At 45.9% G+C, this 27,054-nt stretch overlaps 1 protein-coding gene across 1 annotated transcript in view; it reads right to left on the bottom strand.

Moving 5' to 3' along the window:
- The window catches only part of LOC144178030 (caspase-3-like), a 107,192-nt gene extending 88,462 nt beyond the window's left edge, over positions 1-18,730 (bottom strand). Inside the window, exons 1-2 of the mRNA XM_077705565.1 lie at positions 18,488-18,730; positions 530-770 (exon numbers count right to left, since the gene is read on the bottom strand). Of these exons, the coding sequence (XP_077561691.1) occupies positions 530-770; positions 18,488-18,649 (403 nt within the window). The 5' untranslated portion in view covers positions 18,650-18,730. The remainder of the gene's footprint in view (positions 1-529; positions 771-18,487) is intronic.
- Positions 18,731-27,054: the final 8,324 nt, after the last annotated feature.

Here is a 27,054-nt window from a genome sequence, read left to right as displayed (position 1 = left end):
CGAGAGCGTTAAAATCCTTGGCTTACAGACTGGTTTGGAGCAGTTCGGCGCAATTTTTGTAATTTTCAAGCTTTTGGAGCAGACTGGCGCAGGAAAACAAATTTGCATCAAAACTGCGCAATATGCGCAGCTGTCTCACCCGAGTGATAAGCTGCCACACAGTTTAACTGATTGATGCATTTTATGGTCTACCAGACTACTGTATGGTCAGTTCTGCCTTGTTCTAACTGCAACCTCTGCCTTTCTGTCACCAGGCCACCCCATGCATCCATCATCCAGCCAAGGAGGACGGCGGTCCGTTCCAGCGACTGTCCAGCAATGTCCCTGAAATATGCATTTTAGTATCTACCCAAAAACTGTGGTATCTTTATTCGTTGTACTGATTGCAAACAACTGCCTTTCCGTCAGCACGCCACCCCATGCATCCATCATGCAGCCACACCGCGGTCCGCACCAGCTACTGTTCACAGAGTGCAGCACTTTGAGAGGTACTGCCACTCAGCAGATGGCCTGGGTGCCCAACACGTACCATTGCTTTGACCAGGATTGCTGAAAACAGGTTCACCGCCAGGCCCGGACGCTCGTACTTGGACACATCTTGTATTTGCAGGTAGCCCTTGATGCAATGGGGTCCAACCCTTGAGCAGACTCAACGCTTCCGACATTCCGTTATTGTGCAGCACATCAAGAAAGCATTTGTAAGCATACGGTCCCCTTTCGGACACGTGCTGCAGAAGACGTCTGTTGCGTTCTTCCAACTTTGTGTGCTTCTGTAAAAAAGGGTATGATGATCATAATTATTAAAAGGTATGATCATAATTATTATGTGGATGGTGGTGGTGCTAGCATTATTATTTTTGGTGTCTGGAATGAAAAATGTAAAAAAAAAACTATTTTTGATGGAACATAAGCAAAGTGAAAGGTTGCATGACTTTCTGCTCTGCAGCAAAACTGAAAAGTCGGCTTTATGGTTTTAGGTTTCATCCCTCGGCAAGACTTGCACAGCGCTGGAACAAATGATAGGCTACTTGGGGCAGTGCTTGGAGCACACTTTCCAGCTTTTGTAGCAGGTTGTTTTGAACCACTTGAATTGTATTGTAAGGACTACTACTCAGAGCCACGCAGTTCCTCAGCACACAGTAAGACTTCAGAAAAAAAAATAGAACCACACAGACCCTAAAGGCACCAGAAGGTGCTTTTAGCTGGTTTGTCCAAAAAGTTATTTCGAGCACAAAAGCACCAGTTCAAGAGAACACTGTACAAGTAAAAATTAAGCCTAATTATCTGCTCATAGGTTTAGGACTTTTTTTTTCTGCAACGAGTGCAAGTTCAACAAAGCTTCCAAGAGCTTCCGACTAGGACCACTTTGCAAATCAGCGAAGCATTTTTTGCTGATGCCTCTTGAGATGAGGAGATTAGTATTGCTCAACAGCATCCTAGCTGAATCGATTTTGGCCTTTAATTCTTGCTGTTTGCCAGCCTTGCTTGTAGCACTGGAATCACTTGGCTTTGATTTCTTTTCGCACGGTTCTTCCAATGCTTGGCCTTCAAGTCGCTGCATCTGATGTTTCTGAGAGCCCTTCATAGCTGTGACGAGTTCTCCACTCGGGCAATGCTGCTGTATTGCAGCCAAATCTTTCCGAGAACGACATTATAGACCGAAAGCCGTTGGCACTTGAAATGGAGAAACTAGTTCGGTCCCGAAGCGTACTTCTAGTTTCACTGAAGCCTCTATCTACATCTGCATTGCCCTGCGAGAGGCTTAACAGCGCTTTTACAAGTGCTCCCAGTAATAGGTACCTTGGGGCCCCATCACCTAGCTTTAGCTCAAAGATCTTTTGCCAAAACTTGTCCAGTAGATCAAAAGGGATATAGTCAATGTTTTCTGTTGCAACAAGGCTGAATTCACCCATTAAAAAGGACCCCTGGCGAAGTGCAATTATTGGGGAAGCTCTTCTGCTGCATCCAAGTTCCTAATGGATTCAGCAGAACTTACTACACTGAGAAGGCTTGCTGATGCACCTGAGGTCCCTCAGCACAGATTTTCGAAGTGGAAGCCTGGAGAGCAGGGATCAGCGGCCTTTCAGTAGAAGCCCCTTGCTCCTACTCAGAACTGTTTCTTTTCATGCGGCGCAGTCAGCGAGGGCAGCATCGGTATCTGTGCCGATTTCAATGTGCAGGAGTCCTGGGAGCAGGCAAAAGTGCCTTTTGTAGCAAGCTTGGGGAAGCCAGGAAGGCCTTTTGGAGCAGGTTTGTAGCAACGAGAAATGCAATTTGGAGCAGATGTAAGACCATTTCACAGCCTTACGGTGCCTGCCTAACCTCCCTGTTGGTAGCTGGGCCAGCCCCATCCAAGTTACGCTTTATTAATCAGGCGTTCCACCGTGCAGTAGAACCTACTCCGACCTGGGAACACAGTTCTGGTACTATATCTGGAAGTTTACAACATGCGAAGTTATCTACCTTCGGCCCCAGCAAGCAGCCCTCATTATCACTGCTCAAATGTCAAACCTCATGCACAGATTCGAAGGGCATCCGATAACAGGCCTTGCTTCGTGTCCCGTAAGCGGCGGTGTTTTCGCGAACACGTGGTGGCATTCCGTAAAACAAGGTGTTCACTAGCATTTTTTCTATCGAAAAGCGGTTTTAGTCCGTGCGATGGTGAGCATAGTTCTGTCTTCGCCCGTCACAGGGGTTGCGAGGGTCGATGAACTGACGACGCAGACTACGTAACTAGAGCGTGTTAGAAGGCTCGAATAATGTTGGACCATCCCCCAATGAGCAAAGCTAACCCCAGAGTTCACAGGCAAAAATGAGCGATTCCCTCAAAACAAAAGCGAACTGAATTAACAAGCGTGGGCAAAGCGTCCAAGAACCTCTTTGTTCAATACATGCCACTACGAAGCGTTGTGGGCAGCAAAGCCAGGATTATCAAACATGGGCGCCTAAATTTACCTCTAATAAACTACAACGTTTCTTGTGAATATTATTTATCTGCTAGCGATAAGCCAAAAAAAATTCCATTTTTCATTGATTGTGGTGCAGCGGCTGACACCGGCAGACAAAATTGTGCAAATTCAAAAGAAGAGAAGGTGGGAGAAGGCACTTAGAGCTGCAGCATTTGTCACGTTGGACATTTCAAAAGCTTACGACAGTGTGGAATATGGCATCCTTCTAGACCTCCTAGCTCGCTATTCGTTTCCGGGGTACATTACTGCGTGGGTAGCGGCTTTTTTGGAAAACAGAGAGTTTTTCTGTTACCAAAATGGTTACGCCTCTTCACAGTATAAGCAGACACGCGGAGTACCCCAGGGGTCTGTTATCTCCCCAGTGCTGTTCAATGTGCTCTTGAGCTCCATACCCATTCACCGAGATGTGCATACATATGTCTATGCAGATGACATCGCCTTTTTCTCTTCATCGCAAGACATCCATTCCTTATTTCATTCCCTTCAGTCATATTTGAATGCCCTGGAAGCATGGTTGGATACTTTGAAATTTTCTTTAAACATTGACAGGTGTGCCATCCTCGTGTTCCCTCTTACGGACCAAATATCGATTTCGTTATCGTATCACCAACAAACCATTCGTCAGGTTGATTCGCTAAAATATCTTGGGGTCATATATGACAGAAAATTGAATTGGCGCCTACACATTGAACATATAGCTGCGAAAGGCTCCCGTGCTGTAGCTCTACTGAGGGGTCTTAGCCACAAAAGAACAGGTCTGAGGGTAGATACGTTCTTGATGATTTACAGCATGTATGTTCGACCAATTTTAGAATTTTGGTGTGTTGTATTCTCTGGCGCTGCAACCTATAAGCTCATGCCTTTGGTAAAGCTGGAACGACAAGCTTTGCGTTGCTGCTTAGGCCTACCTGGTTACGTCCCGATTCGGGTATTATACTTGGAGGCCGGAGTCCCAACGCTGAATTCCAGGTTTAAATATCTCACCATCAATGCATTTGCAAAGTTCCTAGAGTCACCGCTGGCCAGACCACAGGCTGTGTTTGTCCAACACGCATTTGCGTTTTTCGGCTCTAATTGGTCTCGTATCCGGCGCCCGCAGGCCATTTTTGCCAATTCTTTACTTCATCCATTAAACTCCACGCTCCTATCAGTTCCCGTCTTGCAGTCTCAACCCACAGTAGTGGAGGTTTCTTTTGATAACATTTTCCCAAAACATGCTAAGCTGCTTCCAACCAACTTAATTAAAAACTTTCTCCTGGCTCACCAGTCTGAATCAGTGTTGCGGATTGGGCCTCCCCATTCCATCCCCATTCCATTCCGAGGAATTAAAACTTGTCGTGATTCCATTCCTTTCAATTCCTTGGAATTACAGAATTTAGCCCATTCCCATTCCTGGAATGGGCGGTCAGGTCAATTCCATTCCTTTAATTCCTCAATGTAAAAACTGCCTCAGGCGCTCTATCGAGCTATCGAGGAACGCAACATAAATCTGACCTTATGCTACGCGTTGAAAACTGCAAAAGTATGCAAAATGTGCCACTTGTCACCGATTTGGGAGATGGTAGCAGCTTGGTTAGATATCTCCTGCAGAACAACTACACTTCTAATGCGAACATTTACCATCCCTTCCTAACGAAAGTAGAGAAAAGGGCGAAAGCTACAAGTTCGTTCAAATTTCACTGAAAGTGTATCCAACCAATCGCCAAGCATTCAAACTCCCAAATCGCAAGCCAACAACGAACCCATGCGACGATTTCTCGTGCACAAGTAACGCATCTACGAACGATCGAAATGTACACGGTTACGTGTTTTATGAGATAAAGACAACGTATTGCACTTTGTCTTCACGGTCGACGCGTGTGAAGTCTTATTTAGAACTGTTCTTTTGTTGCTATCTTCAAGTAACGTTTCTGACACAATGAAAGCCCGGTTTTAGAGAGAGAGATAGGAAGACTTTTTTTTTTTTTGCGGTCCCCGGTTTCATGCACGCACCGTGCGTCCAGAGATATCAGCAGAGCTTTCCGGTAGAGCAACCGGTATATGTGGAAATGTAAAATTTTTTTTGACAGAATGCCATTGGTCTCACTAAGAAAGCTTTCGCTCTAAAAGGGGGCAGTGTCACACTGCCAGTTTTTACATAATAAGTAGGTGGATCAGGCTACTCATTTTGGTGTTTGCATGTTAGCTTGTTTTAACGGTTTGTTTCTGCGCAACGCGAGGTAAAGCAGCTATTACGTTGATGACAGTTTCGTTGCACAGTTTGTCGCGTTCTGTCGTGCTATCTGCTTTGCGTACCATCATACCAGCGTAATTAGTATACTGTGGATAACCCACAGGAATGTCGCGCAGAGCTTTCTCACATGTACACGCATTCTAAATGCTCACTTCAATGATTTCAAGGGAATTTAGAGCACTGAGCAATAATGCTACTGTACCAACGCGAGAGACTGGAAGGCAGCGTCAAAGAACACCGTTAACAGTTTTGCATTCACAGTAGGAAAGTCACCACCGCTTCCACATTGACCTCCATTTTGCTTGGTTATTGCCCTGGCACTTCCTCAGCCCAATCCGTTCAATACAGGGCATTACTTATGAGCCCTTAATTTAAAGTGACAGAACCATATTGTGACGAGAGCCCTGGCAAAATAAAGGAGTATGATCAGGCAGTTTGTTTCCGTGAACGCGCCACCACTATGCACGAGGACCTGATCAAAATTTTGAAATGAGGCCTCCGTATACCTGAATAGTGGTGGTACTCCAACTTTCACGCCGACGACTAAGGCTTCAGTAATCAGGTACGTTTGTACTCCGGGCACAAAGGCCCCATGCACAGAAACACAGCAATCAAACCACGAAACAGTTTTGAACCACTGGAGGAGAAGGCCGCATTTTCGGATCGAAGCAAAGCACGGTGTCTCACTGCAGAGAGCTGTCAAAGCACTCGCAAACAAGGGCGCTGCTGGAGCCGGAACTGTTAGAAACAAACGCCCTTTTGCAGCTGTGTCTTCCGCATTGTCGTATTTAATATCTTATGCAAGCGTATATCACAGCTGCCCACTACCGTACCACAGTGTGGAGGTAGAAATCTCAGTAATACATCCGAGGCTCGCTTCTTATGCCTATGGCGGGTGCCGGGCACGCAGGGCCCACACCCACAATTTTATTTTTACTGCCTTGGTTTTGATTTGCTGGAGCCCCGGGGCCCCGCTGCAACAGACGGACAAAAGGCCCACAGGTTGGCGCCGCATTCCCGAGCGATGCCTACCAGGTGGGCTTACAAGCTACAACGCTATTCATTGCGCGCCGGGCACAGAGGGGGGAGGAGAACGCCAAGCAGACTCCTTGTTTCATGTTTCATGCGTGAATGCTTTATATTGGTAGTTCCAACGTTTCGCTGCATCTACTTGCTATGAGAAACACTGCGGCTTCGAATGCGCGCCGTTCGTATTCCTTCCCTCCTGCTTCTCGTATTCCCCGCTGGCTGGCCTGGGCACATGTCGCCTGCAACTGACACACCGGTCTGAAATTGGCGCCACGGACAATTAGTTGTACAGAGAAAGCTCTGCCTCAAAAAGCCTGCCACAGCACGAAGAGCGGACCTAACATCGCCACCGGCCCGGCGGCCAAACGCGCTTGCGCTGCTCGAAGTTCAGTTGCACCATGCGCTGCCACAGGCTGCGGGGATTAGGTTACTCGAGATGTCGGGTATTCGTTTTCGTTTTCGTCGCCGGTGCTCCATTTGAGATATACCGACGCAGTCGTCGCCACTGACTAATTAGTATCAGGACAGCGCCAGGAATGTTGACGTCATCGTCTAAAAATCACTATTCCATTCCCATTCCATTCCTCCAGCCATTGTCCTCATTCCATTCTCATTCCATTCTGGCACCTCAAAAAGGTGGAATGAATCCGGAATGATTCCAATTCCGGAGTGGTAACTCCGCAACACTGGTCTGAATACCCATCGCACGTGGTTATTGCAACCGACGCCTCTGGAAAAAATGAGAAAGTTGGGGTGGGTATCTTCTCTCCGGCATTGAATTGGACTTTTTCATTGCGTCTACCAGATTATATTCCCATATTTTATGCAGAATTTCTGGCTATTCTTCTTGCTGTTCTGAAACTCGATTCGGCGCAATCTTCAGTGATGATACTCACGGATTCCCTCTCCGTGTGCATGGTCCTTTCTTCAGAAACTGTGAGTCCCATGCTTAAAACTTTTTACTCCTTCGTTCCCACGTATGTTCGGGCAATTTGGCTTGTCTGGCTGCCTGGCCACTGTGGATTAGCCCTTAATGAAGCCGCGGATACGTTAGCGAAAATGGCATTGTCGTTACCTATTGTGGAGGTGCTTCCCCCGTTTGCTTGCGTGTTGCTAGCCCGTTATCGACAATACCTGTTGGCCCAGGACGTGTCCGATCACAGGCTGCACACCTCCCCGGAACTCGAACACCTCAGGTTTCGGTGGAAAAGAAGCCTCTGCCAAACTCGCTCGTGCGAAGTTTCGCTGACTTCGTTTCGCTGTGGTGTTCCCCCCCTTAACAGGTATCTATACCGGGCAGATCTAGCAACCTCACCCTTGTGCCACTTCTGCCATGAAGTTGAATCGGATGAGCATTTCTTCCTGTTTTGCCGCCGATTCTCGCATCACCGGAGAAGGCTGCTGGAGGTTCCCCTGCGGCGTCTTGGAATACCACTAACCTTGCCAGCGCTTTTGTCTTTTGGAGGCACGCAGCTAGGCCACTGCCATGGGGATGTCTGTCAAGCCATTCATTCCTTCATTTCAGAGGCGGCTCGTCTGCCTTGTTAAAATGATTCTGATCAGGCTCTCTCGCTCCTCTTACTTGTTCTATTTCTGTCTGCAACCTATATACTAAATTCTTTCTTCGACTGCACCTTTTTGCCTATCTGGTTTTTAATCATAACAATAATAAAAAAAACTCTTCTTGACCAATCCCCCTGAGTGGGTATGCGCCACTTTATGGGCCACCACCACCACCACCACCACTAAGGCAAAGCCAACTTTCATAGCCGCTCATAGCCTTGATGAAACTGAAACCATAACCGCCTTGATGAGACCGAAAACACGATGTTTCAGCCAAGTTTTCGGGCATGGGGCATCATGGAGGTCGTATCTTGCGGCTCAATTCAGCTGCTGCGGTGCAGGATGGCGCTGAAAAACGAGTTTGGCGCAACAGGGATGGTTCAGCACAGATGGTGCAGGTAAACAAGTTGGGCACTCAATGGCGCAAATGGCACAGCTGTTCCACCCCTGAACGTGCTCCTTCCAGTTGGATGGTAAATTAATGTCAAGAAGTTCTCCAAACTTTTCCTGGTAGGCTTCTCGGCGCAAAAAAAAGAAGAGTCCAAGGATTTTCTTGATCAAAACAAACTTCCATCTCAGAAAAGAGGATGTGTAGCAGTGGCTCTGTTTTTTGGAACAGGGTCAAAAACCCGACGAACAAGTCAATACAGTCGCATAAGAAAAGTGCCTCGGACAGAAAAGCTTTGTCTGTGAGAGACAGATTAAGGCGGTTATAGAGCTTATTACCACGAAGATTTCGACTGCACAGCACCCCTTCTTTCACTGCTGGAAGCTGTTGAATGAGCCGGTCAAGAGCCGGGCCAAGTGTCAGCCAGCGCGAGCTCATGTGCCGAAGAGAAACATCCTCAGGTTGGTTGAGGCCACTCTGGCTGGCTTCTGAAGAAGCAAGAGTTTCTGAAGAAGCTATAAGTGTCCACAAGTGCCGCTTCTACATCACTGCCCAAAGGCATTGTGCACTTTGTGCAACGGACACTCCCAAATATCGAGAAGGGCAGGGCTGACATGTTTTTTCAGCTGTATTTTTAGGCTCTTCATTACATACGGCCCGTCACTGTAAAAACACAACAGGTTGACTCTTGGAAGATCTTGCACTGCTTCCTTCACAGCATTGAGGAGAACGTCTTGTTCTTGCTGATCCCAGGTGGAATGATTGCAAATGTTCAACTATTTTTGTTGGCCAGAACAGCATCTCACGAGCACATCAAGCTGTTGGCAGCACTGTTCCGGAATTGGCATCTTGTCAATTTGGATTGTGAAAAAGACTCCACGTGTAGTCAACTCCTGGACAACAATGTCCTTGAAATAAGAGCCCAGTCCATCAGACACTATATAAGAAACTTTCTTTCTGCCGCACTAGAAGTTCTTGGCAATCTGCGAGTCAGTGAAAATTAATGAAAAAATAGCAGAACCTGTATCACCTCACGGAAAAGCCATTACCCTGAAACAGTTTTGGAGCAGACATGGAGCAATTATTCAAATTAACACGCTTTTCGAGCAGCATGGAGCAGGATGATCCTCTTGGCGCAGCTCGGAGCAATTGGCACACCAGTTCCCCCCTGCATGCATGCTCCCCTACTGTATTGTCCCCCTAAGTTTTTACGCATGCCTACTCTAGCCCATATGGCTCGTAACCTTGAAAACAGCATAGCTGAAGACTACAGGCAAATTCTAAAGCAAATCATGCCTAATTACGCTAGATAATTCATTCAGAAGTGGACGGGGTGTGACACCCAGAGAACCTGAGGATGCTCTGGAGGTGTTTCTAAAAGAAAAAGAAGCTGATGATGGAGAGCTGCCTAACTTGACAACTGTGTTACGCCCGCTAAACATCACTTGTTTTTGCTCAAAATGCTTGACACGAATCTGCAGCTTCTGAGAACTCTTATGTAGTACTGAATAGAAAAACAAGAGCTCTACGCAGAACTCTCTGGCCCAGGACTTTTATGTAGGTAGCTCTTGGCATACCAGCTACCCAAATCAGTGTAGAACAAGCATTTTGAAAGATAAAGTTTTTCTCCTCAGATCAAAGAGGTGTGTTTGGCACCAGACTTGACAGTGTCTGGACATATCAGGGGGAAAATGCATTTGCAGTACAGCAGCTTAAAGGACGCACAAGCAACAAAGAAATGTCACAACAACAGGTACTTAAAAAGACGAAAAATGGAGTGAATTTCATATACCAATCACGCCATCCGTTTCAGAGTGCACAAATCGTTTGTGTTAGTACAATGGGAAAGCTCCAGGTGTCGTGCCTAGAAATATTTACCGTGTCTTATCCTGCATATTCAGTTGGTGTCCTGCAGCGTTCAGGCATCACATGTCCTAGCCACATGGAACAGGCGTTTAAAGAAATAAAAAACGCAAAACAAGAGAGCGAGTTTCATATGGCAATCATGCCAAGTCTTCGGGCACACGAACTGTTTGCATGCTGGTGAATAGAAGCTCTAGATACAGCTCCTAGAGAATGTTGGCTGCGTATTTTTTCAATGCACGTTCAGTTGCAGCCCTGCGGCATTTTGTCATCACTAGCCTGTTGATTTCACAATCCTGTGTTAGAGGCGACACATCCAGGCAAGAAATTAACTCAAATGTTCACATTTAGGGAGAGCTGGCTGGTCATTTGGTGCCCAGAAAACAAAACAACCCCAGACCAACACATATGGTACACGTCCCCTCAGGGCACATACCCCAGCGGGGATACGCCAACAACTAATGCATGCCGTGTGCACAAGGCTAAAAAAGCGGGCTTCTTTGTTTGCTTGGAGAATGGCTCAGTAGGAATTAACGTTCATTTTTCTCATTCCATTTATTGGGTTACTCACTCGGAGAAGGCCAACGTCTGCGCTGATATAACGCTCACTGAAAGTACACCTGGCGGCAAGATAAGTCGGGGCACGCAAGCGGTTGGCAAAATGCATCGCCGTGCGTGCCATCTGACGTTGCACTTCTGGTGTCGGGACACCGATGTGTGCGTGCGCATCCAACCCCCAATATCTATTGGCGGTGAGCGCGACCACGGGCAGCGCTGCGAAGCACGCCTCCGTGTCGTCGGCTTAGGGATTCTCGCATCTGTCGTCTGCTTCACTCAGGCTCACTCTCCCTGCTGTTTCTTTGCGCTCGGTTGACGACTGATGCTTGTTCGCACCAGATTTTGCGTGTGCGTAACTTTTTATGATAGTAATCGACTTAAAATCGCATACACTAGCTAAAGGCGAGAGTTAAAGTATAGTCTTGGATACCGCTACGGAAGAAACATTGCCGGCGTCGCCCCATTCCTTGCAAAGCCGGTCCTCTGTGCAGCGCACAGAGTCAGAGCTTAGGGTCAGCTTCTGAATTAAGCAATCCTTCGAACAAAGGGAACAGCCAACTGCTAGTAACCGACAACAGCGAACATACAAGACGAAAACAAATTCCAGGCCTTCGGGGCTGTCGGCTTTGGCAGAAGCCATTACGATTCCCGGTAATCATATGTAAGATAAAACAGTTTTTGCAACCCTGCCGAATGCTCAAAAGTATTGTATCACATCACTTTACGTTGTCATGGCATGAAAGTATGCCGACATACACTATGGGCTGCAAAAACAGTAGGTTGAGTTCCGAATAACCCACTGTGTCTACAGGTGCGTGCTGGTTTTATACCAGGCTTCTAAATGGTATGGAGGTTTATTGAGCAAAACGTCTTCACGTCTACGGTAAAGATACAGTAACACTATGTTTGTTCAGACCTGGAGGGATATTGCATGCGTGAGACCTTGCATGCGCGAGAGTTTCCGTGAACGGTAACTTATTTTTACCGTCGCTACATAACGATACAGCGGCTAGAATTTCTAGCGACTGTAACAGCGAGCTCCCTGCGCCGGCGAAATGTACGCTCTCGTCTCGATTAGATTACCGTAAAGTTCCCAGAGAACGCCCTCCCCCGAAACATCGCCCACGTCCTTTTACGGGTGAGATATTCAATTTACTGAAAGACGCGCCCACCCCTTAAAATCGATGGCTTGAGCGCCGATGTGTGCACAAAACAAACCCGAATCATCTCTTCGTGTGTAGATGCGGTCACTTATTCGCCCTTTCCGCGCTTGACCCAGAAGTTCGCCAGTCTCGAATTTTTTCCTGACATCTCTGCAGTTTTGGTTGGCGGTGCGGCCACCTTTTCGTGGTTTTTCGCACCTTACCCGAAAGTTCGCCCATCTCATATTTTTCACTTGATATCACTGTACTTCAATTTGGGTGGGCGTTCTTCCGGAACTTAACGGCACAGCAAATGCGCTGCGCTCGGCACTTCATGCAAGCAATCTTAGTTGATGTTGTTTACTACATTCTTGCTAAATGATGATCAGGAGCACGATAAATGACAATTTTTTTCAGAATGAGCGAGCAAAATCTCCGCCCCTACGCCAGCCTCCCACGCTTCCAATGGTTCAGATCCCTTTATGAACTAGCATAGCTCTTTTATGCTTTTAAAATCGTGTTGGGTAAGGTAATATAGGTATAACTGCGTAATCATTACAATATATCTTACTCATTTTATATCGAAATATTTCGCGGAGGCGTGAATTCTTGTTAATGCAATACTTGGTCCTTATTGTTCCCACTAGATGGCGGCGTCAACGTCATGTTTTCTATTTTTTAAGCTCTACAGCAGAAGTATACGGCTCTTTTAAAAGAAAATTATTGTACTGTGAGAGTTCAATCTGAAACGTCCAAGATTCAAGCTATTTCAAGCGTCAGCAAACAGCTCTGGGCCACTCTGAACAAACTTTTGTGTCAGTTGATTTGAGACAAATTCGCCGGATGTCGCTACTTGGCAGAGCCGGAATGCAGAAACCGCAGAGTGCAATCCTTTCGTTTTCAGCGGCAAACGGCTACTCTTGCTTCATTTAACACGGTAAACGGTAAAGCGCGCTAAGGACACTAGGCAACACGTTCATTCCGAAGGCCGGTGCAGCAAACCACACGTTCCTGCGATCATGACTTGATGGGAAGCAATGAAATGAAACTCTTTGGCAGGGGTTGTCGTTACGGGATGCGCATGCTCGTGCCCTTGTCGCGACCGGCGCAGAGAATCAGCTGCGACAGCGTTTGGGCTTGAACTGATTTATTCATCCTGCGTGAGCGCACTTGAGCATGCGCCTCGTGATCACGAGCAGTGCTCGGCGTCGACCAAGCGCTGCGAGCGGAGCTCCGCGTCCATCGTCGGCGCGGCGCTCCCTTGGCGCGCCGTTCGTTACCACCTCATAACTGAAACAACGTCGAGGCTACGCTCGAAACACAGATGGTGCAAAGAATCCTTTCGGGTACAGCGTCCAAGAAAGCAAATGCAAAGAAAACTGATGATACTCTTACACCAGACATAGCGCTGAGCGATCACGCGGCAAGCGCATTGCTCCTGCGCTCACTGTATCCTTCCACCGAGAACAGAGAAGCGTCAAGCCTGGTTTGGCCCGGTGTGTAAGTGCTTTACACTCTGGTATAAAACAAATATGTGCGACTGTGTAAACGCACACACAAACAAAAGATGGTTTTTGTAGCTTTCTGATGTTTTTACGTTCGTAAAAAAATGATTAAATCAAGAGCGCACTAACACGTCACGATTAGTTCAAGAAATAGCCGTTGTGCTCCGGTACCATCGACCCACCAAAAAAACCCATCTCAGCGGCCCTTTAACACACCATTTGCTCACTTCTCATTTTTCTTCCACTCAGTTTTTATGTGTACCAACTTTCAGCCTTTTGTCCACCTACTTGAGGGTCTAGCTTCATTTAACAGGAGAAGATCAGAAAATAAACTAAAAAAATCACTCCACAAAGTAAACACCCTCTTCCAAAACACTTATGCAGAATGCAGAACGCCCTTACTCTATGAAAGAGAACATGTGTCATCTCTTGTGCTACTGCACGCAGCATGCAACCCAACACGAACAGTGAAAAGAACTCTTGTGCGATTGCTACAAAAAAACTTTTCAGAACTGAATCACTTTTGTGAACTGTAGCAGTCATGCTGACACTGCGCTACGGACAAAGGCTCTAGATTGGTCGACGTTCCTTAACTTTGAGATCCTGAGATCTGTTACCCTACTACTGCCATTTTTTCAAATGTTCCTGATTTATTTCATTCTCCCTCTTATTCATTGTTTCTACGTCCTCTTTCCACATTTCTTTTTTCATTTACTGTGTTCACCCTATCTGACGCAGCAAGCAACGCCATTTGTGGAGCTAATGTCTTCAGTATTCATTAAAGCTTTCTTTCCCAAATCATTTATCTAACATAACTATCATCATCTGGAAGGCTCCCGCGCAATTACAGCTTTCAGCCCCATTTCATGCAGCAATGGCCTCGGTTGGCCTTGCATGGTTCTCCCACTACACCATCCCTGTTGCACTAAGCTCATGTGCTTGCGCTTTGTGCATAAAGTAACCGACAGGTGTCCCGAGCTCGAGAATGCCTAGATTGGGCTGTGTGTCGACCTGCCATTCCAGGTGCAGAGGCACAAATGAACGGGTGTAGCACTTTTGTCTTCTGTCTGGCGCCAAGCGTAGGGAGAAGTGAAAAAGGGCACTAGAACGGTCAGAAGCTGACTGTTTTAGCTGTGATTGTTAGAGCGTTTGACTTTATGAGGAGTACTTTGATGGTATTGGCATTATAGTAACTTGCAGCTTTATTGGCAGCGGGCATGTGTTTTTGCAAAAAGATAAAGCAAGGCGCTGCAAATGAACTGTGTTTTCTACCTCTCAACTGGTTACATTGATTTGATTGATTGTGGGGTTTAATGCACCAAAGCTGCACTTGGACTATGAGGCGCGCCGTATTAAAGTACTCTGTAGTAATTTTGACCTCCTGAATATCTTTAAAATATGCCAAAATCTCGACATGAGCATTTTTGCTTTTTTCCTTTACGGTCGGGTCCCAGTCAGGCTGCACGTGCAATCAAAACTCTTTTGGAGTTTCTTCGGAGCACAGAACTGGACAAAGTTTTGTGATTGAAAATTTTTGCCGCATCAAAAGACATCTTTTCATCTTCACGTTTTTTTTTTTTTTTTTTTTTCTCTCTCTCATTTAGCGTACCAAGCCAGCCCAACGGCTCGGCTAACATCGCTGGTCTCCATTAAAGTTACTCTCTCTCTCTCTCTAAGCCATTTTATTGATGTTGAGTGCATAGAATTTTTACTGATTGCAAGAACATAGTGTATGTGATGATGCTCAAGTATCAATTTATATTTAAGGAACCCAGGAGAAGAAAAATATGAATGGTGCAAAATGAAAGGGTTCAACATGCATGGGACTACTTGATCATTACGAGTTGTGTGCCTATCGATGAAATGTCAATAAACCGTGCTGCAGTTTAGCGTCATCTGGTGCTGATCTTTTTTTTTTTCAGGTCTGCATAAACTTAACTTATTGTTGTATGCAGTGTTGTTCACTTCACCTTGTGTGTTTCAAGTCTGTAATACTTAGTACATTTGGTAGCATTAAACAAAGGAACTCTTTTTGTTGTGCCTTTACTTGCCTAACTTTGGCCGAAAGAGGCTTCATTTCAAAACAGAAGACCGCGTTACAAGTAGAAATTACAGAAATGAACTAGATCTTGGTAACTCATTGAGGCATCACTGCTCTTAACAAAATGTAGCCAGCTTTGTAACAAAATGTTGCCAGCTTATTACTTCATGTATCTATAAATCTCTGGGGCCTATCTGTTTTTGTACATAGCTGTCTTGTTTTGAAATAAAATTTGATCGGCGAGTTTTATTTTGTGTGGGGTATACACGTCGTGTTCTGCCGCGAGTCTTCTGCAATTATTGTGAGGCCAATTTTTCTTCAGCACCTCGAGCTGCCCTTGTCACTAATTTTTTTTAATTTTTATTGAAGTGCATACAGCGAACCAGAGGCCCAAGAAGGAGGGGCATAAAAGTGTGAACAAGATCATAGATACCAGCAGTTCAGGATACTACATGTGGCAGCAATGAGAAAGAACAAAAGGTTAAAATAAACTAAACATTTGCTTCTATGTATTCAAATTAATCAAGACATATGTTCAGGTGTATTTTTCCAGTCGATAATACATGTGGGAAAAAAAATTTCCACCGGTGTGTAGAACGGGTGAAAGAATGAAAATGGTAATGATGAATATTATTTTGAAGTATGTCATGGTCTTGTATCTAGGCCGAGTTTGTAGCATAACAACAGCAAAAAATTTAAGGCATTAAGACTTCTTTTTTCCCTAGTGCTTCAATCGCACCAGTTTGCATGAGCTCATTAACAGAATCTGTGTGACCATAGTTAAAATTATGAACAGTGAAGAAATGTAAGATGCAAAAACTTTGTCCTTGACTAATATTTGAATCCCATAAGCTTATATGATCTCACAAAGAGAATTTGTGCAATTATATTTAGAATAAATAACGTCAACAGCCTTTCTTAGAGCTTTTTCAACCAATTTTATATTATTTCCTCTAGGGGTCTGAGACTGTGCAGGCATACTGAAGTTTCTATCAAATTAAAGTAGGGTACAAAAGTAATCTAACTTTTGCTGGAGTATCGGTGAGTTTATGCTTTATAAAACCAACTTCATGACAAGATGAGGAAACATTGGTTTTTATATGTGACTTCAGCTCAAGTTGCTAGTTTATACAATAGCTAGACGGGCACATTTCTGAGCTTGGCAAGTTTTCCTGAAAAAGGGTAAAAAAGTGAGTGGATTCTTTTTGTTGATGATATGAAGGGAGACTGCAGCCATCCGGTTTTAACCCCATAGCCCACACATGACTCCAGGAGGGGATATTATAAGAAATAGTGAAATTGCCAGTATATAGCGAAATCTGTCTAGGCTCATTTACAACGGAAATAATTCATTACAGAAAATTTAAAGGAAAGACCAAGGGCACTACCATGGGGACCATTAGAAGTAGGAGGAAAGTGTCAGCTATTCACTCCAATCCGATGAACAAGCAGTAACCCAGGCTGCAAGACAGGAGCGGGGAGGGTGGGAGGCAGTATGTGAATTAATTTTTTGAAATTAATTTGGCCACACGGCTGGTACCCCCCAGTAAGTGCAGGTGGTGGGACTGGCCTCCTCCTGTGAGGGATAAAAAAAAAAAACGTCCATTCTGCTGTATGAATCGCTCATGCGTTCTGGTATATGGCCACCATATGCAGACGTGTATGGACGCCTATTTTTACAAACCCCGGACCAGGTTCTAAGCCTGTGCTAATTTGCAAACAAAATCTGTAGTGTCGGAATCAGCATAATTAACTGTAAACAAATGTACTTGAAACATGCAGCAAAGCGTTAAATGTGCCTAGCTGTGTTTTCTGTGGTAGTTATTTACTATGTAAAACTGTTGACCTGGATGGGAGCCTTCGTACAGTCGTCTAGAAAAGATAATCTCGTTGTAGAACACAAAGACCAAAGCCGGCATCGCCATTAAAAAAAGAAGAAATGAAACACCGCGGCGCCGGTCGGTGGAACTATTCCGGTTTTTGCGAGTTACTGAATACAATCGCTGGCTGCCGTAGTTCCACAGGCGCGTAACCGCAAAATGAGTACGTAAATATGTGATGCGGACATGATGTTAAAGTAACAACTATGCTGCCGATATTCCCATACCAAAATTTTGTACCCTGCGTCGCAGAATTTAAAATACCAGCGCTCATTGCAGTTGACGAAACAACCGCTAACATTTGCCGCAACGACGCAAATAGACAGCCCGCGCGCACCGTATCAGAATGCGATGCGCTGAACGATCGAGAGCTTGTTTCTGCGTAATCAGAGCGCTGGTATACGTACAGTCTTTGTCAAAATTTTGTGGGCCACGGCGACCGTGGCCGGAGCAGGCGCGAAGCCGAGCAGGGGCGCTGCGCTTGCCACTGCCGGCTGGTTACGCGGGTAAAGAGAGTGAGGGGAGCTTTCTCGCTTCCTTTGGTAGCGCGATAAGTGCAGCGAGGCCAGTTTCTCAGGCTCACTTCGCTTCAGCGCAGGCACTTTGCGCAGCTCTTGTCGCACCGGACACACTACAAAAGCAAGAGCAAAAGCTCCCCTCGCTCTCTTTAGCCGCGCAACCAGCCGACAGCGGCAAGCGCAGCGCCCCTACTCGGCCGCGCGCCTGCTCCGGCCACGGTCACCATGGCCCACAAAATTTTGACAAAGACTGTACGTGGACGCATGTTACATCGCTGGGAGAGCGGGCATGCTTCAAAGAACAGTCTTGCCGCATGAGATTCGGAAAAGCGAGAAGAATATATTTTGAGCCGTCGCCGCTTCATAACCCGAGCCAGAGTGACCCTGCCCGAGCCAAGCTGCAGCATCGCCGGGCATGCACCGGTTTATGGGAAGCTCTCCAACGCGCTTGCGTCTACATAAACGTTACGGCTGCTGGCTGATAAGTCTAGCGAGATCAAATTCGCGCCATGCTGAGGGAAATAAACTCAAATTTTCTCAAATTACCACAATAGCTGTTCGAGCGTAAACAAAAAGTACTACAAGGTCGGACGAACCAATCACAATATTCGATTCAAGTGACGTGTTAGGCCCGACACTGCTGTCGGGGTCCTGCTCCCGAACGCAAAAGAAAACGGCCGCCCGACACAAACTCGCGTATCGGACCGACAACGATCAATCGCAACGGTCAGTCGCATGCGAATCGCGTGCACCAATCGTACATGTGTCCAGCGCTAGTCGCGGCAAGCGATATCTCACCCGAATATCGTCGATCATAGCCTCCGTCACAGCACCACTGTCTCGCAAACTCGTTGCTAAGCGGTCGAAGTCGATGTTTTCCGCCAGTGCGTTAACAAACTTTGGATCCTCGAACTTCCTGCGGTTCTGATGGTCTATTCCTTGCGCAAGCGAATTTCCCATCTCATAAAGAGGAGTATTAAACAGCTACAGCAAAACGGTATGAAAATGGCGTGGTGTCAGCGGGTGTCACCACCATTAGAGTCAGGCTTGTGCCTGCTCAGTGCCAGAAATTCCGCCGTTCTCTCTGGTGGCGCCCTAATCCCAGGTTGTCCTGTGTTGGCGAGGGCACAGTCAACATTTGTCTATACACCTGGCAACAATGAGTGGTTTAAAAAGAAGTTGTCACGGCCCCTTGCAAACAAAAATACGGGTTATATAAAGGCATGGAGGAAAGAAAAAGTTAGGAGAGGCCCTGACGTCACATTTGTGAAGCCGAGTCCCGCCATGACTTGAGCCCACGGAGCCCAGCACTGTATCCCATCACCCTTTGCTGTCTCCGGTTTGATTTGACTAACATGGCGTCGCCCTGCCCTCCCGCTTCGAAGCGAAAACAGCTTCGGCGCTAATTCCTCGGTGCGATGTCATCTTCTAAGCTGTTCATTTCGCCTTCGATTTGCCCATTCTAACCCTCACCCAAAGTTTCAATCGAAAAACTGCCTTCGTTTTTGAGATTGAAGGACGATTTTTCAGCTCTTAAGCCTGGCAAAGTAGCGTTTGTCGTCGTCATAGCAACAGGCTCGCGCGATGGCGAACGCAGACGCCTCCGACGGCAGAGTTTTCAAACTGGCCTAATCTGAAAACGTTTGTCGTAGCGACTGCGCTGGTTTGCAAGCGTAGCGAAGCAGCCACATACCAAGCGCCTTAAAAATTTGTCCATTCTATTCGCCCAAATTTGGCCGCCGCAGTTGTAAACAAGTAAGCAACATTGTCCATGGGCTCAAGAAAAATCACGTGACTTCCTCCACACTTTTTGCAATGCATTGGGGTGCTAGGGGCCTCTCCTGAGTATTCTTTCCTCCATGTATAAAGGTGACTCTGGCTCTAGCACGGACGGACCATAGAGTTATATTGTAAGAAACTCTATGGGACGGACAGCTCCTGTTTGAACAGAAAAGGTACTGAAATTCACGAGGCCAGAAATAAAACCATCTAGCTAGGGTGACTCTAGAACTTAACAGTGTAATTATAAAATAGATGGTCTTTCTCGGGCTACCTTGTTCGTTCGTAAATAATTTAACGCACAAGATTTATTTCAGCATTTCCCTCGATTCAGCCAGAAATGTTACGGGTGAGTTTACTAATGGGTTTGTGACCCACTGGAAATTGATCGGATATTCGGCATGTGATTGGTGAGGGAAGAATGAATGTACCGTGGAGAAGTAGCAAGAGAAACAAGCTAAGTGCATGCTGAATGTTTATCCTACGCGTATATAGGGGCTCTCAAATACTGAGCATCGCATTGAGCTAAAGCTTCAAGTCGTCATTCTTTGCGCAGCAGCCAGGCATTGCCGATTACCGCGTCGTCAATATATCTACTACATGCGCGATGGCAACATTTCCTGGAGCAGCAGCGAAGGAGAAATAGGGAAGGGATGGAGGAATTGCGCGTACCCTTCCGGGGACCCTAAAAAATATTAGCAGCAGAACAAGACTTAATGGACTCGTAAGTAGAAAAGGGGAGCTCAACTGTTTCCACTTCTTGAAACAAAATTTAATTAGTATGACTCAATTATCACAAAACATCGAATCTAGAATCATTATTTTTCACGTATCAACTTTTCACTTATCAGCGGGAGAAAAGTTAATTGGCTCTTATCGCAGTGACAACCATAAGGTCATGTATACATTTTGTTGAGAAACATCCGTAGCGAATCCAAAAGGGCGAGCGTGCAGGCGGAAACAGTACACTGAACGCAGTTTAGTAGTTCTGCGACGCCACTTATAAAGCTTTGGTCTTTAATACTGGCTCATGAAGTTCAAGCTCGCCGTTTTGCGGACTTTGTAGCTGGAAGACGTCTTCGTGTAGCAGACGACGCAGAGGTGCGTTTCAGTTCACCTCCGCCTGAAACAGTAGTTCGCATCGGCATGACCATCGAAAAACCTGGGAACTTGGCGCCCCTACAGTGAACGGGCTGCTGCAATGGGTTTCGGGGCGATAGAGCAGGCACAGTAGGTCAGGGTTGCCACTGAGTTTTGGGTCAAAATAATATCGCCAGACGGCCAGCAAAAAGTCGCCGAATGTCGCCATTTTTGCTTTAGAATTCGCCAACAGTGTCGCCACACTAGATATCTACGGCAACGCCTAAAAATAAAAGCTCCCAATTTTGTATAGGTTAAGTCTCCTGCCACGCGCGTGGCACGAGCTACGCCCCCCTGGCAACGGCTTCTGCCACGCAGAAGTGACGTCAAGCTAAAATAATCACGTGACTTTCTGTGACGTCACAAAACAAACGTCATATTTACGTTATTTGTTCATGCCGCTTTTTGTGTCCCGATGTTCTGCGCCCGTGGTTCGAATAGCAGGCCTGACACATCGTTACGTCCTTATCTCCCTGTACAGCGGCTGCTTCGCGGCGCTTTTTTCTCGTTGGGAGGTGTGCTTGTAATTATTTAGATTGGGTATTTTTTGATCTTGCTGTTGCACGTCTTGGTAAGCCTAACGAATTGTTTTCTGCACGCTGTTTCGCCCCGCTTTTTACATGCTCCTAGAACTGTCGTGCTGCCGTTTAATATTTTGTAAGCTTCACGTTGTCTTGCAGTTAGCGTGCTATCGGCTTTACGCGCCTGCATTCGTTGTCTACTTGTGCCTCGCTTCTTCCATGCCAAGCCTTGTGTTCTAATTCTGGAGTGGTGGCTCAATTATAAAACGTGGGGATCAGCATTTTCCATCGCGTCGCGCCGTGGCTAACGAGGTAGCTGTCTTTGATGACATGCCAACGCTAGCGACGTAGTGTCAGCGTGTGCACGAATCGAGTGTCGTCAGGTAGCGCACGGAACCATCGAACGCAATCCGACCTCGCATGTAGCTTCTGCAATCCCCCCCCCCCCGCGGGACAGTAGTACTATCGCCGAGAAATATATCCTGACTATTCTGCAGAAACGATCTGTGCACGCGGCGCTGCAGAATCCGTGCAGGGAGCGCAGCTTCACTTCCGTGGGTGGAGCCCAACTGTCTGTCCAAAGATATCTACTCAAGATACCACTGAAACCATTCGCTGACTGGCTGACTTCTTGTGCAAGGAGGCTCAAGCTCCAACTGTGCAAGCATGGGAGAAGTGCAGCCGATAAGATCGCCGTGTGAGCCAAGTTTGGAACTTCTGCTAATAGTCCTTTAAAAGTATGGTGTGCATAAGGTTAACAAGTGACAGTTCAGTTATTGTTCATCTATGCTCAGATTTGTTGCTTAGAGTACCATTGTGCTTTCAACTTAATGAAATGATAGACAAGGCTTAAAATTACTGCTTGGCTTTTATTTCCCTTTCCTTTGCTCCAGTACCTTTCGCCTCCTCTAACCTGGTTAGGCAATAAAACTTCCTCCTGCATCTGCTTTGAGTATGTATTTTGATAGGCTCGTTCCTTCTTTACTCTTGTGTTTGGCTTGGTTGGAATTGAACATAACCAGCCACAATACTTTCATTCACTCTCAGCAGGATAGGCTAATGATGATAGCTTATCTCGGGGGCCTGCAGTATATGCACAAATTCCAAGTGGCTGTGACATCTATATGCCCATCTCAAGCACTCTGCGGAATTCAACTTGACACTAATGCTTGTATTCGCAACTGGTGAAGCGTGCTTAAGCGTCTACTGTCCAAGCCTTTGGGGTAGTGAACAGGAATAGTTTCCAATTGTGAGGGGACGTTTCACATTCTATTCCTTTTTAACTCCGCACTGTGTAAACTGTTTTGTAAAATTGCTTAAGTGAATTTACTTAGTGCTAAGGGGCATTATAAAATGGCCCACATTTCATTCACAATGATGTAAGTCTCGTCAGAAGCCAGCTGCTAGAAAACACATTCACGGGTTGTGTGTTGTGTGCCCATTAGCTGTTTCTTTTTCTTCCACGAAACGGGCACTTAAACAATCCTTTAAGCCAACAGGCTTAAAAAATAGTTTATCAAGTACAACTTCGGGGTAATGGTTGGTGTCAAGCGTGGCATTGCCCACTCCCGAGAGTACTTCTTAATACCTTGTGCAAGAACTGGAGCCAAGGCCACGTGCGTGGATGTGAATGTCTGTCGGTGTTTGTGAAAGTTGCAGTACAGCTGGAAGGTGTATGGATCATGGGTGGCTTTAACAATAAAATGACTGCTGAGCATACTTTTGCTCTGGTATCAATGAGCAGCATGTGAGCATTGATAAGTGCTTCACTGTTGACATTTTTGTTACACAAAAGCAGGCCATGTTAAGGCCCCCTGGCAAATATTCATGAAAAACACTGGAAAAAAAAAGCTGCCAACACATGGAAACCATGTTGGTCACGGCACCTTTCCAGTACTTCAGTACCGTTTATCACCGCTGTGTTTTTTCCCCCCAACTAGTAAACTATCCCAGCATTGCACTTTAAGCCAGAAATCAAACACTCGCTTGTCAATGACAAGTGATCTGCCAAACTTCCGTGTCTATGCAAAAAGTGAGTAGCTCTACTTTCTGTGCACTGTTTGTGCTGTGAAGCTCCATTTCTAAACAAAATGCCAGGGTTCTTCTGGAAGATGCACAGCATTAAAACCTCAACAAAAAAGGAATAAGCAAGCGATACTCTCATGCACTACACTAGAGTCCTGCGGGAAAGCCAAACCAGCAAGTGATCTTTTTCTACAAAGCGCTGCAGACTAGCCAAGAAAAAGATTCCTTTTTGCAGACACCAAAGCTACGCTGGAAAGCCAAAATGTGTGGCGTCTGTTACGGCAGATTAGCTGCAAGACAAGCATGTTCCCGCAAAGATTTATGAACCAGGCTGGCGGGGTAACAAAATCATTGAATGAGGTTACAACAAAATGTGTTATAAAAAATGATATAATACTGTTTGCTGTAAATAGCAATTAAAGGTATAAAATGGTTTTGACACAAGTGAAGTGGCCTGTTGGAAATCATTGGCAAAACCTAAAGAGCAACATTTCATACAGCTGCAAATGTGAAATAGCAAAGCGTGGTTGGGGCCTGAATTCAGCAGGCATGCTCCAGCTGAGAATGTATTATTGCAGAGCAAAATAATTATAAAGGCCTAGGGTAAAGGTGAGCTTAGTTGAGTTACCACCAAGGTATTTGGTAGAGAGAATAGTTACAAAAGTAAAGAAGCAACATGGGAAGCTTTATTTTCCCTGATTTAAGTTTATCAGCACTGAGCTTCATGTTCTGCATGTCCCATTGAAGAATGTCACACCTGCATGCACTCGGCACATCACATTTTACGGTATAACACAGTTTACTTCGAACATAGGTAAATAAGAGAATATTGTATAAGCAGTTCATTTATACATGAAATAGAAACAGCAGGGTTTTTAAAACGAAGCCCGTAAGTGTGCTGAATGAAAGGGACCAATGATGAGTTTATGTTGTTACTAATAACAAATTTCAACGACCTTGTCTGAAACAAACCTTTCTATGGAGGGACTGTGTGTAATCATAAGATTTTTTTTATAAAAGGTTGTAAATGCCCTGTAAATGTATGTCAAAAGGTATTTTAACGCCCTAGTCGTGGCCTGTGAGTCATCGGCGCTTTTTTCTGGTGTTTACATGATCAAGGGCTGTTGTACGGGATCCACCTTCTCTTCTCACTTTGGTCACCATCTTTCTTAGTCACTGCATTCATGTGCTTGGTCAGGGAGCTAGCAAGCGAGGACGACAGTCGGCACCAACTATCAGCCGAGTTCCTTCAGGCTGGGACAATTGCTGGAGAGGCTAAACAATGTTTTTAAAATCCCTAACTGAGAGCTTTCACTTTTTGTTTTGTTAAAGAACATTTAGGCAACCCTTCAAGAACCGTCCGAAATAACAAAAATGACTATTGTGCCCGTTAAATAGTTAATCTACGCACAGTGAACGATGGCATAAAATCTATCAATGCGAACCTACCCTTTGAACCTGCTTAATATTTACCGGAGACTCGCTCCGTTCATTAGCTGTTTTATGGCACTGTGGGTGGGCTACTGGTTTCCACCTATGGAGCGTGTGGGCCGCGCTAGTTTCCTGTCGTCCTGTCAAATGTTTTTGGAGACTAGCACTACCCTGCAGTGTACGAGCCATGGATTTCTTGGGTTGGCCATGTGAAATTCTAGTGAATCATTACAAGCCACCAAAGAAAGTGAGCATTTGTTTATCGACCACTGTTCTGTGGCCACAAAAAGTTTCGTTCATTAAAAAGACTAACAAATGACATCAATTTTATTGCAAACTTCAAACAAATAACTGGTATTACAGAAAATGTGTAAAGCAGCTGGAGCTCCATAGCCACTTTCCAGCTATTTCTCCATGCCATCAGAGAATCTTGTTTGTGCGACTAACAGATACCGACCTATTCCACTGCAAAGAAACATAACTGGGCGATTGTAGTGGGGCCTCTAGTTCCGCTTAATCATATCACTTGAGTGTTTACGTACAGTTAACATACTGATGACTGTGTTTATAGTGCATGCACATATAACATCAATGTAGTTTGAAATTGGGATCTTTTTCACCATTTATTTTTGTTAAAAATTCGCCCCATGACAGCCTTGACGTTTGCCTATCAATTACATTTGCAGCATGCTCGCTGCTTATACCTGTTTACACAAACAATCCGTAGATGCTTTCATGTTCCAGGCACATCTTAAGATTAGATTCTCTTTGACGTTGCTTATTGAGCCTGTGCAGAACCCATAGGTTTTCATATGCTGGAGTGCATGTAGGTGTATTAGACACGATGGCTGGCCAAGCGTACACCCTTCCTATTACCGTCTGTACAGCCTCTTCTCTGACCCTATTGTCTGGGTGTCCTGAATTAACTTCCTTTGCATGAGGGACTCAGTCAAGTCTGGCCAACATAGCAAACACCACGGTACAGTGAGACATGAAAGTTATACCAGTGCAGTGGCTATGAGATGAAGCGTCTAGCTAGTCTACCTTTTGAAGGTCGCAGGTCCTAAACTGTCGTAGAATCATGTATTCTACTACGAAATCTTTGGTTTCAACTAGGAAATCTTTTTAAGCGCTGAATATCACGCAATTATGATCCTTGTGGCGCATGCTCACAAGACTTTTCTGCTCATAAAACGTATCGTGGGTGTAAAACAAATTTTAAGCTTCAATTTCGCCCACTAGAAAATAAGAACTTCCCGATTTTCGGAAGTTTTCCTTGCTAATATTTCAGAAGAGATCTACTGTAGTGGTACGTACGTGGTATACATGTGTGGGGACACCAAAGATTACCTTTCCTATTCTTGGCGCAATTGTCTGTAATTGGAATGCGCACATGTGCCTAGTAAAAAACAGTTGCCGCCACTACCCTTCGTCCTCGGCACTGTACATTCCGATTATCTTTTGGCGCTGCCAAGTTGTCTTCATTTCGAGAACACACACCGCGATTCCAGGTCGCCCATTTAAGCATTCTGAACTTGCCGTGGTGCAAACGTTGATAGCAGATGCCGCCGCGCCGACATGCGTCGGAAGGTTCACAGAATTACGCTCGGACGGTGTCTTTTCTTGTGTGGAACGTAGCTTGTTCGAACGGGGCCAGTCGGCTGTGCGATGTCGTCTCACGTACGCTGAAACTGTACGCAGGTACCATCGGCGTACACCAAGCATAAGCAAGCGGTCACGGGTCAACATTACTCGAGAGCGGCTATTTTGCTGCGGTCTGGAAAGGCTGGCTGGGTCCTCACGCAATACATAATCGCAAGCAACTTTCTCACGTTTTCAGATAGTGCTTCTAACAATATGAACTTCGGTTTATCTACGTTGTCGGCCCGAAAAAATCGGAGCTTCGTCACGCTTTCGGATGCGCGACTCCATGTACGCGATACGGCAGCTGGCAGCAGCAGCAGCATCGCCGGCTGCTCCTGCAAGAACAAAAATTGTTTGTTTAGAAAAGTTTTAGCAGTTCAGTGGTGCGTTATTTTGTACTGCAAATAAAAAAAAATGTGTATTTCGGACTACACTACACAAAATAATGACAATTGTTAATGTTATGACGTCACTCGTGGCAGCAGCCGTTGCCAGGCGGGCGTGGCTGGTGCCACGCGTGTGGCAGAAGATGCTGCCTAGCCTTTATTGGCAAAGGCTGCTGCACCCCGGGGATCCTCTCCCCCGGGGTGCTCCAGCCACATCCGTATTCGCCCCGAGCGCGAACAGAGTCGGCCCCTGGCGGCGGCGGGACGAACCGCTCCTAGTGTGGATGGCGCTCTCGCGTCGTCTGCTTTTTCACGTTGCGTGCGGCGCAAGACGCGTGCTGCACACGACAAAACAACCAATATGTGTGCTCGTTTGGCAGTAAGCAATGACATAGTTACCTCTGCTTGCGCATTTCCTCTAGAAACGCAATAATCAGCG

Source organism: Haemaphysalis longicornis, unplaced genomic scaffold (genome assembly GCF_048455015.1).
Source record: "Haemaphysalis longicornis isolate Haplotype H1 unplaced genomic scaffold, Haemaphysalis longicornis Haplotype H1 scaffold_380, whole genome shotgun sequence".
Taxonomy (NCBI): domain Eukaryota; kingdom Metazoa; phylum Arthropoda; class Arachnida; order Ixodida; family Ixodidae; genus Haemaphysalis; species Haemaphysalis longicornis.
This window is presented reverse-complemented; position numbering and strand designations above follow the sequence as displayed.